Source organism: Coffea eugenioides, chromosome 5 (genome assembly GCF_003713205.1).
Source record: "Coffea eugenioides isolate CCC68of chromosome 5, Ceug_1.0, whole genome shotgun sequence".
NCBI lineage: Eukaryota > Viridiplantae > Streptophyta > Magnoliopsida > Gentianales > Rubiaceae > Coffea > Coffea eugenioides.
The window spans coordinates 42,541,015-42,557,335 of NC_040039.1; the positions used below are offsets into that span (position 1 = coordinate 42,541,015).

The 16,321-nt window shown below is 35.4% G+C and overlaps 1 protein-coding gene across 4 annotated transcripts; it reads left to right on the plus strand.

Moving 5' to 3' along the window:
- Positions 1-1,823: 1,823 nt before the first annotated feature.
- On the plus strand, positions 1,824-14,138 carry LOC113772371 (arogenate dehydratase/prephenate dehydratase 1, chloroplastic-like). Of its 4 annotated transcripts, none has more exons than XM_027316962.1 (12): positions 1,824-2,503; positions 4,777-4,844; positions 4,979-5,071; positions 5,208-5,408; positions 6,490-6,570; positions 6,648-6,743; positions 8,835-8,912; positions 8,985-9,074; positions 9,161-9,228; positions 10,301-10,382; positions 12,053-12,159; positions 13,618-14,138. In XM_027316962.1, exons 1-11 carry the CDS (start codon positions 2,245-2,247, stop codon positions 12,110-12,112), a joined length of 1,176 nt encoding a protein of 391 aa, XP_027172763.1. In that variant the 5' UTR covers positions 1,824-2,244; the 3' UTR covers positions 12,113-12,159; positions 13,618-14,138. The 4 variants fall into 4 exon arrangements, with proteins under 4 accessions (XP_027172763.1, XP_027172764.1, XP_027172762.1 ...); XM_027316963.1 differs by having other exon boundaries at positions 13,646-14,138; XM_027316961.1 differs by having other exon boundaries at positions 13,686-14,138.
- Positions 14,139-16,321: the final 2,183 nt, after the last annotated feature.

Consider the following 16,321-nt stretch of genomic DNA (forward strand, 5'->3'; position numbering starts at 1 on the left):
CTAAAAATTCCCCCCATTTTCCTGTGTGATTTGCCTACCTGTTCCCTGAGGAGACGACCCTACTTGCCCTGTTTACAAATTAAATTTGAGATTGTGTTGGTTGGCAACTAGGCTGTTATTTTTAAATTTTATTTTTGGTGGTTTGACAACCACCAAGTTTTTTATCTTGAATTTTTTCAAATTTTGTTGTCAAATTTAGAATTTCTTAAATCTATCTCATCAAATCTCATCTTAACATTTGAGTTTGAATCAATTGATTAGTAGATTTGGGAGAGAGCAAACGGTGCAATTGGAAGCATGCACAAATGATATTGGAACTATAAGTGTTTTATATTTTGAGTGTTTTTTGAATTTCTTAGTGTAATATTCTATTGATTTTTTAGTTCTGTTGTGTCTGATATTTGTTCTTCACATGTATTTGTATCTCTGTATGGATCTATTTGTATTTGTGTATGATTGATGTAAGTTCTACTATTAGTGCAGATTTAATGAAATGATAATATTTTTATAAAAAAAATTGAAAATATCATCCACGATGCAAAGTAGAGGCCCCAAACCATTTAGAGCTTATGCCAAATCCTTCTAATCTTTACATTTGTCGCATATTGCTAAACTTGCATAATCTATTATAGGGATGATAGTGGGTCTGAGTACTCTCAAAAATCTTTCTTACTAAACTCTAGCCCTTATATCTAAATTTTTTATCAAACCCTATCACATAACCCTACGAATTTTAACTTCTATTACCAAATATTCAGAAAAAGTAATTAACTATTATCAAACTCAAATTAATACATACATAATGTTAAATCAGCACATTATATTAAATTTTAAACTTGGGTAGAGTCATACAACCTACATGTGAGGAATTCGGCATTTTATGAAGGGTAAAATGCCTCTGTTAGACACACATACACATGGGTTTCGAGTTTTGGGATTTTAGGGTTCTGTTATCAAACCCTAACGGATTACCCATCGATCATCTAATTAGATTAACCATTGTCGATCGTCTAATAAGATTAACCATCGGATCGGATCGAGTCAGGATTGCAAATGAATCGAGCCGCTCGCGAGCAGCTCGAGTCGCGGTTAACATTAAGTTTGAACTGACCAAATTGAACTCAAGCTCAAAAATATTCAGTTCGTTATTAGCTCGTAAGCTGACTCAATTATATTTTTTATTTTTTATTTTAATAGTAAAATTATATATATATATATATCCCTAATATTTTATTATTTGTTAAGAAAAATTATTATTTTATTTATTTTTTAAAATAATTAATTAAATTTTTTATTTTTTAAACTCGAATTTGAGTCGAACTCGAGTTCGAATTTGAGTCGAGCTCGAATTCGAGTTCAAGTTTAATAAAACTAAGTTGCGACTCGATTCAATTACATTAAAACTCGACTCAACTCGACTTGTTTGTACCCCTAACTCACATATATCGGATTTAACTTTTGCCATCCCTAATCTACTATTTATGAGATATTTTACCGTAACAGAAAATTATAAGTGTATCTAGTGAACCATAATAGAAAATCCTACACCATATCATATACAACTTATACAACAAATCGACATAAAATAAAAAATGATGCGCCTCCTGATTTTTAGAAGTTTCGATATTTGGAGATGTTTGGGCATATGATATGGCTTAAGCATATCGTGTGTTTCTTAAGTCATCTCTTTTGCTTAGGTAAACTCAACTATATAATCTCTTATCCATTTCACCAACAAAAATCCACTCGTGAAACAATTATCAGCCATCCACTGTTTCTCCTCATGCCACCTGATCTTATGTGGAACATTTGACGATCATACCCAAAACGTAAACAGCCCATGTCACCTAACTCTTGTCGGAATTTCCTACCAAAAATACCACTTCAATACCTTGTAACCATAACTGCTCAAACGGTCAAATTTAGATTCCACAAAGTCAAGTGTTTAAAATCCTTAATCAAGAATCTTGTCAAACTTCTAATTCAAGCCAAAACCACCAACCAAGTAGTCCTATTATATTTCACGTTAATCTGGTACAAAAAAGACCCCTTCACCTAATTTTCTTGGTGATGCATATTTATATAATGCAGCCCAATTCCATCAACCCTTCAATTCATTGTGTCATACTTTCATAAGAAACTTCTTTCTTTTCTTGGATTGATAAAATATTTTGGTTCTATTGTTGGTCTTTCTTTTCTTGGATTGGTAAAATTTTTTTGTTATATTGTTGGTTTGATGGTTTGATGGCTGTCAAGAATTTAATTAACTTGGGGTGTTTGTTTCCTCAAGTGGGATGTGCACAGTTTAGTGAAAAGCCCAGTGTATATGCTTGTTTAGGCTTGAAATGTAGTGAATTTATTGGGTTTTCAGGAAATCATGCAATAAGGTGTCTTGGAGATCAGAATTCTTCTTCCAATTCAGCTTCTGAATTGCCAAGTGTGGTTGATAACAGAGAAAGCAGCTTGGCTAACAAATTGCAGAAGGATTTGAGCTCTTTACCAAGTAAATTTTACTCTAAATTTATTTTGCTGAATATGAAGAGTGCTCTGTTGTTTAGTTGTGTATTGGAACCTGTTATTTGGTAGTTTTGATGTTAACTTCTAATATTTTAGCAGTTGCTGCTAAAATGTGAGCTTTTTCAGTTTGGATGAAATGGAAAGAGCGTTTGTTGTTAAGTGCTCTTGCAGCCTCTTAATTTCAGCATCAAAATAGATATAGGATCTATGTATGTTCATTATTAATTTTGTAAGAGGGCTAGAATTTGATTTAAGGGTTGTTGTTCTTGTGTTTATTAGAAAGTACTAGCTGATTACTTTATTTTGATAAACCTATTACTATATTAGTTCCCTTCAATTCTCTTGGTTAGTTCAATCTGACCATTTCTAGTTTAAATTGACTATTTGTAGTTTCCTGAAGATGAGAGGTGAAAAGGGATGGTGGAGAAAAGATAGGATGCCGGGAATGGGGATTACTTGTTTTGACTATTCTTCCGATGGATTTTGCAAAAATAATTGCCCAACAAAGCCAACTAGTACATTGCATAATAACCTCTCTATACACAGACACAAATTGTTTCTTAAAAGGGCTGTTAAACTCAAGCAAATTTCGTGTCACTCTTTCCAAGTTTTCTTTCGCAAACACTTAATAATAGTGAAAAAGAGAGAAAATTTCAAGGGGATGTAATTGTACCGCAATGTGCTTGACTAGTGTCTAGTTTATTTCCCCTATGATTCTTGGAATACACATGTTCTGTGAATGAATTGGGAGCTGGTATGGTGCTTCATACTATCTAAACTATGTATTAGTTTTGTCTGATATACATTACTCATAATGCTGTGTAGGATTCTGCTTTCAGATCCCTTGTTTGTTAAACAGATTAAGATTTATGTCAAAGAGAGGAATCACTGCAAAACATATTATTTCTCCATTCGTAAAAATGCAACATATGAATATCTGCATTGGATGATGGTTGTCAACTGCATGAATCAGTTCATTTGTTTTACTGCAGTATAAGGGTACAATTCTTCATTATTTGGTTGTTGTCACCAACTGCTTGAACAAGTAACAATATCAATTTATACATGGTGATGAAATTTGTCGTCCAACTGTAGAGCATCTTTCCTATTGGGTGCCTAGGGGGCTAGCTAGTGGTTCTCACTCAGCCTGTAGGAAAGAGACAGCTAAATTTAATATTTTTGGCACTTGAACTGCTCAAGGTTGGTTTAGCCAAAATTGTTGCTGACAAATCTCTTGAGGTGCTTCTCATCTCTATTGCATCAGGATCCTGGATTTACCCATCAACATAGTTAGGAAGTTGATTAAGGTGGTCGTTTTGCAGGCTCTGTGCTCTAGGAAAGTCAATACCTAATAGGCATTCCAAGTTCTTTACGCAGGTATATGGATCTGGCTGCAGGTGACAGTATGAATTGAAACAAACAATTATGGAAAGAAATTGGATGCTTATGATATCTCCTGTAAAAATGGACTCTTTTCTTAGTCCAACATGGGAAAAAAGGGACCTTCTTTTGGCTATTTTTTATAGCATTCACGCTTCAAATGCCATTCTCAATGCATTTGGAAATGTAATCCACATTTCACAAGAAGCAATGAGTAAGTTCACATTAAGAGACATACTTTAGAAATCTAAATTGTATAAATATGTTTTGCGAATGGTAGAATGACGGATAATGAAAGATACCTGATTGAGCAATATTGCTTGTGGAAAGTCCATGGACTTTTCTTCTATTAGAGGCTGAATGCTATATCATTTTCTTTTCATTAAAGCAGTAGCAGTAGCATTTTCTTTTCATTTCCAAATGCCATACTCAATGCATTTGGAAATGTAATCCACATTTCACAAGAAGCAATGAGTAAGTTCACATTAAGAGACATACTTTAGAAATCTAAATTGTATAAATATGTTTCACGAATAGTAGAATGATGGATAATGAAAGATACCTGATTGAGCAATATTGCTTGTGGAAAGTCCATGGACTTTTCTTCTATTAGAGGCTGAATGCTATATCATTTTCTTTTCATTATAGCAGTAGCATTTGGATTTGTCAAGATAAGTTAGATTCTTATGGCTTAGCAATTCCATAGCTAGCTTCAGCAAGAGTGTCACTTTGGCTTGCAACTGGTTCCAAATCTTAGTTAGTTCTTTTTGTTGAAGTTTCTCAGTGATCCTGCAGGGTCTGCTGTCTTTTGCATGTTCGGTTGACTATTAACATCTTATCTTCTTCAATTTGAATAATTTATGAGACTATCAACTGCAGGACCATTATCTGTCTCTGACTTTTCTACTTTTCCAAGTCATGGTTCGAAGGTGCGGGTATCTTTTAAGGTACTTTGCCCTGGTATTTTATGGTGTTTGGTTGCTAAATTTTATTTTCACAGAAATAGATGAAACAAGTAATATTTTTGTTTGTCTGAACCAAAAAATCCTTCTGTTTGTACTTGTTTTGATTGATGATACAGGGAGAGCCTGGTTCATATAGTGAAGATGCAGCACTGAAAGCTTATCCACAATGCGAAACTGTTCCTTGTAATGAGTTTGAAGATGCTTTTAAGGTGATGCAAGCGATACATTGCTACCTACTAACTGTCTAGCTTAGTTCATGAGAAAGACAATTCATGTTGCCTGAGTTAGGTCCCAATGTACTTCCTAACCCTATCTCTGCTATCACTCTTGTGAATGCAATTACAGGCAGTTGAATTATGGATCGCTGATAGAGCAGTTCTCCCGATTGAAAATTCTTTAAGTGGAAGTATTCATCGAAACTATGACTTGCTCCTTCGTCATAGACTACATATTGTGGGTGAGGTTCAGTTGCCTGTAAATTTTTGCCTTCTAGCACTACCAGGCATCCCACTGGAGCGGTTAAAACGTGTCCTAAGCCATCCGCAGGTTAGTATTCCATATTTCTCTTTAGTTTGTAATAGTGGTTGGAGCCACAATTTGTCCAAGAGTATTACTTGATGATGATAATTCAGTCTATTCTTCACTTGTGATAAATGCACTATTCCAAAGAACTTGTCATAAAACTATGATGCACACTTAGTTTTTGTTAATTTGTCCGTTCACGAATGAAGACGAAATAAGTACAAAGCATAAGTCATGTGAAACATGGGGATGGAATGAAGGATGCGCACTAGTTGCATCATCTTTCTGTTTCACTCTTGGCTTACTGCAGTCATTTTCATCCAAAAAGTCAGGTTCCACAACTTAGTTAATGTGGTATTTTATATCCTGGATCTTGGGATGGCAAAATAATTTGCAACTGTTGTTTAAGGTAAGCTTTCTTTACTTCATAATGAAGTTACTGCAATTTATAGTTGGAAGTTCTAGCGTCTATGAAAGCTTGTCATATACTTGGTCATTGTTGTCTTCAGAATCACTTTTTGCATCATTCATCCTTCTAATCTCACTTAGCTGAAATCAAGTGAAAAGTTTTTCTGCACATCTCCTGGAGTACAAGTGTCAAGCACAAAAAATCAAGACTGAAAATATTCCAAATTCTGTTTATCTGTAGCCTCAGGAATGATAGATGTCCACCTATCCTGGACCTTTAAGTGAGCTACCAATCTGTACCTCAAACTCGTAATCTATATGCACTTTAAAGATATGTTACAGTGTAACTTGTTAATTTATTTCACATGTTTTCACATATCCTTGTTTAATATTGAAACCCTCAGAAGAGAAATTGATTTGCTGTTGGACTTATTTCTCATACCAAAGTGTAAACACCAGCATTACCAAAACTAGCTACATTGAACTCCACCCATCTAGAATGAAATAAGAAAAAAAGTTTAAGAAAAACTAATTTGCCATGTGATCCTTGAGTGCCTTTATGGACGGGCATATTGGACCCTTGAAAATTCGTGTTAATAGCATTCCTATCTTTACCGTGGAGGGTTATTCCATGAAACATGCACAAGTCTTAATGCCATTCCCTGGTTTTTACAATATGAAAAGCTCTTACCTTCAGGCACTTGCACAAAGCGATAATTTTCTCAGCAAGTTAGGCGTTGTCAGAGAAAATTTTGAAGACACTGCTGGTGCTGCTCAGGTGACAAAGCTATTTCTGTTTAATTGTAAATCTGATATAACTCTTTATTGATTTTGACACTATTTATTCACACTCAGCTTGTAGTTTCAAAGAGAATGTTTGATGCTGGTGTCATTGCAACTGCTCGAGCTGCAGAAATCTATGGACTCAATATAGTTGCCAAAGCAATTCAGGTACTAAATTCTTGTATGCAGCTTAAATTTCTCAAAGCCTTATAACTAATTTAGGAATGTTGGTTTTATTAAAAATAAGGAAACCAACTTCTGAGAAAGCCATGTTAGAGTTGGTTTTCTTTTCTTTTTTACCACTTGCTCCACCTCCCTTCTCTAATATTCCTTCTCCTCATGTTTCTTATCCAAAACTTAAAATCTAACAACCCATTTACTTTTGATGCACCGCCACCACCTGTTACGGCCAATACTACTAGTACTTATTCTAGTTTTGTAATCATCTACTTCTCGCTTTCCTCCTTTTTTGATGCGTGCCCTGCACTGTCTTCTTGTTGGTATCATTGTTTTTTAGTACAAATGGGTCTTACTCTTACCCTAAAGACGACAACAAGGGCTTCGCAGTGGTAGTTCAACATCCATATCGGCGGTGAACAGGGATTATTGGGAGTGAGAGGGGCTGTAGGAGGCACAACATGTGGTCTGCTTGCTTGGCTGCTGTACTATTTTATTCTTCCCTTCTGATATATGCATGATAGATGGAAGGAGAGAGAGGAGTGCAGAAGAGTGGAGTGAGTTTGGACAAAAAGGAATAATGCAGAAGAACAAACAATTCCAAAAGAAGAAAATAGAAGAAAAATGACTTTCCTATATTGGGAACGTGAATAAAATCAAAAAGATTTAACAATATCAATATTCTGGTAAAAAACTGTAGAAAACCCACGAAGTAATGGCATAACTATTGAGTTACATCACATAATGTGCAGTTTATTGGTGAACAGCTTTTACTGCAACAAATGCTTGCATTGCAGTTGAAATGTAATTTTTACACTCAATTAAGAGAGATGTATGGTTTGGCATTGTCCTTTCTTCAATTTTAGCCAGTCTCCTCCCAAATACTTTCATTGAAATTGTGTACTTCTGCTGGCTTGAGGACATGTCTCTCAACACCATGCACATAGTTCACATAACTTAAATGTTTTGTCTCCCAACACAAATGCATTGTCTCTTAATACAATGCACATAGTTTGCATCACTAAAATGTATATCCCACAGATTGACAACTTGTGTCGAGTGGATTTTTTAATGCAGTCATGTGCAGTTCATCAATTCTGTAAAGAATAATGTGTTAAAAAACTTTCATTTCTTCAGTTTCCAATGTCTCTTACCCTACATAATTTTGTTCCTAATTTTGAAGTTCCTTGAGATGTGTCCATATGAAAAAACTGGTCCTCCTGACTCAATTCTTATATTCCTCAGTTTGGTACTTATGTCTGAGTAGGTGTTTCCATTCCGGAGTTCATGTGGTTGACTTGATTAGCTTATGTAAATTTGACTCTTTACAATTTTTGTCTACTGATAGCAATGTCTCTCTTACCACATGATCTCATTGGAAGGTAGAATTTCGTTGCCTGGATTTAGCATATGTTGGCAGCATTCTAATGAAGCTTAAAAAGTAAAATTGATTATCCATTTCTTAGATCGTCTTTTGACATACTTGATATCCTTTTTGTCGTTTGTTTGGAGGCTCTCACAAGGATATTTGTAGAAAAAATCCTTCCTTAGGTAACTGTGCCACAAGATATTTTGGCATTATGCCACTTTATTAATTCTTGTCAACCTGACTTTGATAGATATGCACCAGATTTATGATTTTGCTTACCAGCAAACTGATTCTGATTGTTCATGCCTAACGGACTTCTTGCATTCAGTGTTAAACATGCCATGCCCATGTAACCTCTGAGTTCTACGTGGCCTTCAGTATGCTCCACCTTGTCATCCAATTGAAATGCTGATTTTTTTTTTTTTTTTCCTCTAAGGATGGCTGAGCCTGTGCTTTATTAATTCTTTTGTAATGGGAAAAAGGTGGGAGGAAGGCTTTAAGGCTGCATTGAATTTGCTTTGCAGATTTTCTTAAGGTTGTACAAACATGTATGTTGGTAGATAAACCTGTTGACAATCAATGCTTGTCAAAATATGTCTGACTGCGAGAACAGAAGAAGAAAGCAAACATATAAATATATAATTACTGTCAGAAACTGTACGAAGCTCAATTGTTATAGCTGATGATACTCATATTCTTGAAAATCTTTGCAGGATGAACCAGATAACTTTACACGCTTTATTATACTTGCAAGAGATCCTATAATTCCAAGGACAGACAAGGCTTTTAAGGTATGTTATACATTTCACACTCTTGTCAGTTCATGTATATTATGCTTAGAAGTGCATGATTGCCTGTTTCAGACAAGTATTGTATTTACTTTAGAGGAAGGCCCAGGAGTAATATTCAAAGCCTTAGCAGTGTTTGCACTGAGGGATATTAACTTGACAAAGGTACTAAGAAGTAACATCTTTTTCAACTGGGGATATTATACATGGCAAATTGTTAGCCAGTTATTTTATGTCCACCTGATTTTCAGATTGAAAGTCGCCCCCAAAGAAAGCAACCACTGAGAGTAGTTGATGACTCCAATAATGGAACTGCCAAGTGAGTACTTCTTTTGTTATTTCAAACAGGTTCTCAAATCAGTGATGATCCAGAGCAGACAAGTGCATGGCTTCACTGTTGTAACCATGTTCCTTTTGTGAACCTTCTAGAATAGTTACCCTTAAAGATGTGAAGCTCATCTCTTTGCTTTGGCCTCAACTGGTACTAGTTTAAGTTTAAAAGTAACTTTTGCCCTATTACTACCCCTGACTTCTACTTAGCCTATCTAAGATTATGTTACTGGTGGGTGATAGATTATTAGGCATATTGCAACAAAATATACATATTTTCTCCTTCTCCTGCTGTTTCTTAACTTAACCCAATAAGACTAAAAATAACAATAAAATGAATTTTCTTCTTTTCTGTTTTCCATCATGATCTAAAGTTGTTTTGCAGACTATTTTCTGTTGCTTGTGTCAGACTATTCGTAGGGATTTAATAGAATTTTTGTCAAACATTTACACACAAGTTAGATTAATATTAGCCGAAACACTCCGAGGGTTGAACCTAAGGGGGACCCACAAGAAACACCCATCCAACCACTAGGGATTTAATAGAATGAAAAGGAAAAAATGATCTTTGTGATAGATGATGCCTTTTTAACTGCCTTTATACCTTTTATCTCTTCTTATAGGTATTAATCTATCCTTCCTAGGGGAATAGCTTAATGGATAAAAAGCTGCAAGCTTGAGCTTGTAGGTTCATCTCCACATCCCTCTAAAGTTCAAATAGAATCTTTAGATGAATTGGCATCAGGATTTACAGGAGAAAGTTGTTATCTGAGAAGATTTTATGGAGGTTGACCATGTGGAGTTAGTAAAGAGGTTTTTCAGCATATTATTTAGGATGATAAACATGATAATTTACAGCACCATTTGATTAAAGTTGTTCTCGCTAATCAAACTTTAGAATTAACTGAAAATTTTGGGGATTTAGTTCCAGAACAATTTTTTTGTATTATATCTCCACTAGGCATTGACACAACTTTTTGGAAATATACTTCTTTAGTACAATAGAGTATTTTAATCTTGTTTACACCGTTGAAGCTAATATTTATTACTTATGGCTGCAGGTATTTTGATTATCTGTTCTATATTGACTTTGAGGCATCTATGGCAGAATCTCGTGCACAAAATGCTTTAGGTCATTTGCAGGTATATTTCCGTCTTTCATCCATTTGCACGAACTAATCTGTGCATTTCATTGTTGCTGGTACTGTGATCACTTCAACTCTATTTTTTTTTTCAACTCATTGTTTGGCAACTTCGTTGAAATTAGAATCAAAGTACCACTTAATTTTTTTATTATCATTATGCAATTTCCAGAAAGAAACTTTTGGTCTTAACTTGTATTAAAATCACATACTACTTCCAAAGGATGAACTAGTGCTCATGTACTTGATGGATTTTTTTTTCTAAGACGGTTATTGATGCATAGTTCAATACAAAACAAGATATACCTTGACCTTGATTTTTATATTTCTTGACATTTTTGTTCTTTATATATCTTTGTAATTACTATTTGTTGCTTTATGGTGTAAATAATATTTTAATCAGTTTCTAGGGTATCGTAACTTTTCTTTAGCAGTACCACTTCACCCTTTATATGCTGAGCTGTTGCTCACTTCATGCGATGCTTCTGTTTTATTAGGATAACATGATTTACTTTTATGTCATAATGTCTTCATGATTATTTGCTTCTTAAAATGTAATGGTTGTACATCCTTACGTGAATACCCATTTTGTTGTCAGCACCTGTTATTTCATGTTCTCCCTCCCTTTCTCACCTCTATGCTTGCTTTGAGTTAGTTCTAAACCCTATTGACATGGATATCCATTTATAACAATTCGAACTACCCAAGCTCTATGCATAAATAAACTTTTGAGATTGAGTGAATATTGTGTCAAAAAATGAAGCTGCACTCCTTGATGCAGATTGAGATAACCTGTTTAATGTAGTATTAGATAACAACCTTGCAAGAATATATCTTAAGTTGCGAAGGAAGACAAAAGGAATTGAAGCAAACACGAGAGTTAGAAAAGAGAAGAAAGTAGTTCAAGATTATTGCTCTCTTTTCATTGGTTGATGATTGGGCGTTTGGAAGAATTTCACTGAGAAATCACTTTCCTGTTTAAGTCATATGAAGACACTCGGGCTTAAAAGAGAAATACATCATCTTCTCTCTAATTTTCTTTTGTTTTTAACCTGTGCACCAGTTATAGAGTGGCTTGCTACATTTAGTCAAAGAATGAAAACTGAACAAAGAAAAAGGAAAAAGATTGATCAAGGCAAAAATAAGTATCCACTCTTCCACATAACCAACTCCTCTCATGAACTACATATAAGTAAATGAAATAGTTTCCTGAATTTCATATCTCCTCAGTCATTTTAAGCCTCCCACAGAAGGTTAGGTAAGCTGTAGTTAGTTTTTTCCCATTGACCTGCATACAAGATGCCAAGTTCATTATTCTCTGTTATAATCTGGGAGCAAAATAGTCCTGTTATTTGGCATTCACTATGGAGGCGTCATAAGTAAGGTGCAGTTGGAATTTGATGCTCGACTTGTGCCTGTTCTAGCACTGTATGACTTATATACAAAAGCTGTTAGAGAGAAACTATAGTATGTGTTATCTAGATTTTGGTTTTCCAGAGAGTGAAGCAAATTTTAACAATGCTATGTGTGATATGGCGTATTCACCGTTTGTCACTGTTACTTTGATATTTTTCGTGCTAGTTAATGATTCTGACAAACAGTGTTTGATCACAGTTTGCTTGAAAGATTAGATTGTATCTGCCTTGTCATAATTTGTATGTTTTTGTTTAGCAGGACTTTGCAACATTTCTTCGTATACTTGGAAGTTATCCCATAGACGCTGCTGCTTAGTTAGATGCCAAATGAATAATTTGTTCTGATCCAGTGACCGGTGAAAGGTGAGTCTTTTCCAATGTCTTGACTTGCCTGTAGTCTAATCTTTGCCTGTAGCTATCCTTTGGGCTTACCAAATTTCAGCAAACTAGAAAACCTTGGGATGAGATACGTTTTGAGCAAATGGATGTATTAACTTCTCAGGAATATCAAATCTTTAGTGAAATACACTGACGATTAATTGGAATTTGTGCAGCTGAATATAAAATAAATGCTCTTATTTGAGGTTGACTACTACTGCTGACTAATTATAAAACAATGGTTAAAATTCCTGCTTCAAATATGATGAGTAAAATAAGGGAAAAGTTTTAATTTCTTTCCTCATCCGAATTAAAATGATTTAAAAACTCAGCAGGATTTTGATCAATTTTCTGGTTGATAGATGTGCTTTTCCACTTTCTTTGTTCGCATAGAAATGTATCTAACACTTTTTAGTTCGCCTTGAGCAGCATTTTACAGACCTTCACCTGCTTGCCGTTTAACTAGTCTTGTACTTTCATTCACAGAGCAAATGACACCAAATTGGGCCTATTTAAGAGTTGAGACTAGGTCACATTTGGATATCCTCAAATCCTTTGTTCTCTTGCTTAATGCATTCTGTCCTGCTCCTATCATGGAAATAACAATCTTAGTTTGCTTATTTATGGCTTCTGTACATATATGAAGAAAGAGTTTGAAGACATTTGTACACCAACCTAATAGAGGGGCATTCTTACAGTTTTTCCTTTTTAAGTCTAACGACGTCAAGGGCACCCCTTTTTAAGCCTTCTCTGGTACCAACTAAACTATGCCCAATGCTTTCTTATCCCTCCCTCTCATAACTTTAAAGGAAAAGAAGAAAGATCCAAGAAAGTGGATAATACTTTGTGGAGGACATTTGTTTGTTCTTAGGACAGAGGTAAGCTAGAACTAGCAATGTTATCCTCTGTCTCTAAGCCAAGACAGTTGTTTAAGCGGGAAAAGTTTGAGCTTTCCTCGTTTTTTATGTCTAAAATACTTCTTGAATGATTAGGACAGGTAAAAAGCAGTCCCTTGCATGCTATAGTTTTTGAATATTTTCCGTTACATTTTTGGGTAATACTACAGTATATCATTGCTGACCATAAAATGGACGTGTTAAAAAGAGGCTATTATTTCTTTTGTTTTTTTCTTGACTTTCCTTTCAATACATTGTTCACCATACAGATAGTGCATGGTCAGTCAGACATCAGCACTTTTTAATGAAAATTGTGTTTTTTTCCCTGTTTTGGGATTGATGTGGATTTTGCAGTTTCCTTATTGGCTAAAATGAACTTGGCAGTGTTAAACTTTCAATACAATGGTTTTTCTAGGAAGTAGTTTGGCAGACTATAATATCCAAACAGAAACAAGATTAACAACAACAACAACAACAATAATAATAATAAAGTAGTTGACTTGTTCTCTTCTTGATTCCTTTCCAACTTATGGCAATGTGTATTTAGGCTGCGTTTTGTGCATTTTGTTGTAAAGATGATGGCTTCTGAAAACTCGTTGGATTTGCATGCATCAGCCAGGGGAGTAATTTACAACATTGGAGTCAATGTTTGGAACAGCTGGAATTTCTTTTGCAAGAAGGGAGTGGTGAATTGCAGCATAGAAATTGTAGGCATCCAAGTCCTTCTCTGTACTGGAATGGCAACCGCCCCGTCCTTCCCTACATCATCATCAGCTACATACAATTCAACAAGTTGTCTGCAGATCTTTCTGTTATTTTATGGGAGGGATTTAATTTGGGTACAGTTGAGATGCATACCTGCAGCATCTAGTTTTCCTCCACAGCTCTACCAATCCCCTATACCCAGCGGAGATCTTTGCATTCTTGATTCATTAGTTGAAGCTGGAAGAAAATCATGAATTGCTCTTAGTCGTTTTGAGTGCTTTCTTTCTACTGCTACACTGAAAAGTACTCTCAGCCAAGGCCATACTTTAATAATCACATATAATCAAAAGCACTTTTGATCTATTTCAACTTATTTGTGTGGCTGAGAAGGATGAGTCTCTACTGATCACCACCAATTGCACGGTTAAGTATGCGAACATGTCCTGATAGGCTATACTTTAAGAAACCTATGCTGCTTAAAGTAGAACTAATCTGAAGTGAATCATTATGTGTCATGATAAAAAAAAAGTCTAAAGAAGATATCATTTTCTAGAGTTGTGTAATACGCATGCTGTCATGTAGTGGAGTCTGTATTGCTTCATGATAATGTGGTTAAAACTACACTCTTTGGTGCTCTTTTGCCTGATGGAAGACAAAAATAGAGTCTGCAATGTTTCAATTGTCCATGTGTATGAGCTGATGGATTCAGATGTGTTATAGGGAAGTGCAGAAGTGGTTGATCATATTGAACAGAAATGAATATGAGAAAAGAGTATTGCTTGAAAGAGAGGGAAATCAATCTCAGATTTTCTTTTGAAAGGATATTTAGCTGCATGTTTGGACTTTAGACCTTAATAGATCACTCATGTTTTCTTTTTCTTTCTTTACTGAATGAGTTTATTCAACCACAATGTCTAACATTTCGTGCTAACAAAGATGGATTGTAGGATTTTTCTTCGCCTTCTACAGACAATAGCACATATGAAATTGAAGTGACTTGATTATATATGCAACTCAATTCCTCCGCCCTCTAATTATAAGCTAGGATTTTGAGCTGAATTATTCAACAACCAATATTAATATCATAGAAGAGGAGGAGGAGGAAAAAAGACAACTCAAAACTGCATTTTGCCCTGTATCTTTGCCCTCGGTCCAGTTCATACGCTCTGTTTGGATTTAACATTTTTTTGAAAAACTGTTTTTGTCTTTCGCATCTATAGTAATAAACTCTAAAAATAACTTAAAAAACAACTCAAAAAAAAACAACACATCTTAGATACTTAAAAAATAATTTTAAAAATCCCTCTTTCTTCTTCCACACATTACCCACCACCACCACCCATCACTCTCCACTACCACTGCCACCATCCCCACACCCACGATCCCTCTCTCTCTCTCTCTCCTTCCTCCTCCCTCTCTTCTGCTTCTTCCTCTCCTTTCTCCTTCCTCCGTTCTCCCTTCCCTTTCCTCTCCTCTCCACTAACTGCGACCTTCCTAGTCACGACTAGAAAGCTGGCCATGACTCGTGGCTTCTAGCCTTGATTGGAGTCGCAGCCACCACCTGAGAATGGGAGAGGGGTTTGGAGGCGGAGGGAAAGGAGGGGAGGGGGGAGGAGGGAGAGGAAAGAGGGAGGAGGAAGGGGAGGAAAGAGTGGAGAGGAGGAGAGGGACAGAGAGGAGAGGGAGGAGGAGGAGGGAGGGGGTGGTGGTGGTGGGTGGTGTAAAATTTTAAAAAAAAATACTCCAAAAAAGTGATAAATTGTAAAAATACCTCAAAATGCATTTTAAAAACCCCTTAAAATACTTCTAAAAACACCTCTAAAAACATCTACAATAAAAGTTTTTCATATATACAGTTACAATAAAGTTTTTTAAAAACATCCCAAAAAACAGTTAATTCAAACGGAATATTTTTTTCTTTTTTATTTTTGGGCCTCCTTTTTCAGTTTGGAGTACATTCTAGGTACTAGTGATGGTCCACATGATACAAATTGACAAACACTTTAACCTGCATTTTTTGTAGCTACTTCATGCTAATAGGATTCGCATATTACCTTAGTGAGATGAGCTCAAAGCTCTCGGTTTCAAGGGGAGATGGATGGAATATTTCAGTCTGTAGATCTAAAGATGTTCCAAGAAATCGGTTTCATTGTTTTCTCCATTGGCAAGCCATTGGACCGATGACTAAAAGATACACCTGCTCTAGTACAAGGAGTATGATTTTCTGTAGTGCCAAATGATGGGTTCTTAGTGAGTTAATCACATGAATTTGATGGCACCTTTGTGTTTAATTACATTGGATAGTCTGCATCAAAATATATAATTGCTGTCTGATGGGAAATGGTAGCGATACATCCTCTTCTGATTAATTAGTTGAACAGAAAAAAGGAATCATTTCAAGTTCGTTGGGGGGTTCGACTCCTCCTACCCTTTGTTGCATTGAAGAATGAAGGATTATGCTTTATTGTATGTTTTGTGCTTTGCTTGAGTTTTGAGGGCTCTGCCAACTTTTAGCTGGCAAACTCAATTTTAAACCACTTTTCGAC

Coding starts and splice junctions, on each gene's coding strand:
- LOC113772371 (XM_027316962.1), top strand. CDS start 2,245: ATGGCTGTCAAGAATTTAATTAACTTGGGGTGTTTGTTTCCTCAAGTG. Junction 5,409..6,489: donor GTGTCCTAAGCCATCCGCAG/GTTAGTATTCCA, acceptor TCTTACCTTCAG/GCACTTGCACAAAGCGATAA. Junction 6,744..8,834: donor TAGTTGCCAAAGCAATTCAG/GTACTAAATTCT, acceptor AAATCTTTGCAG/GATGAACCAGATAACTTTAC.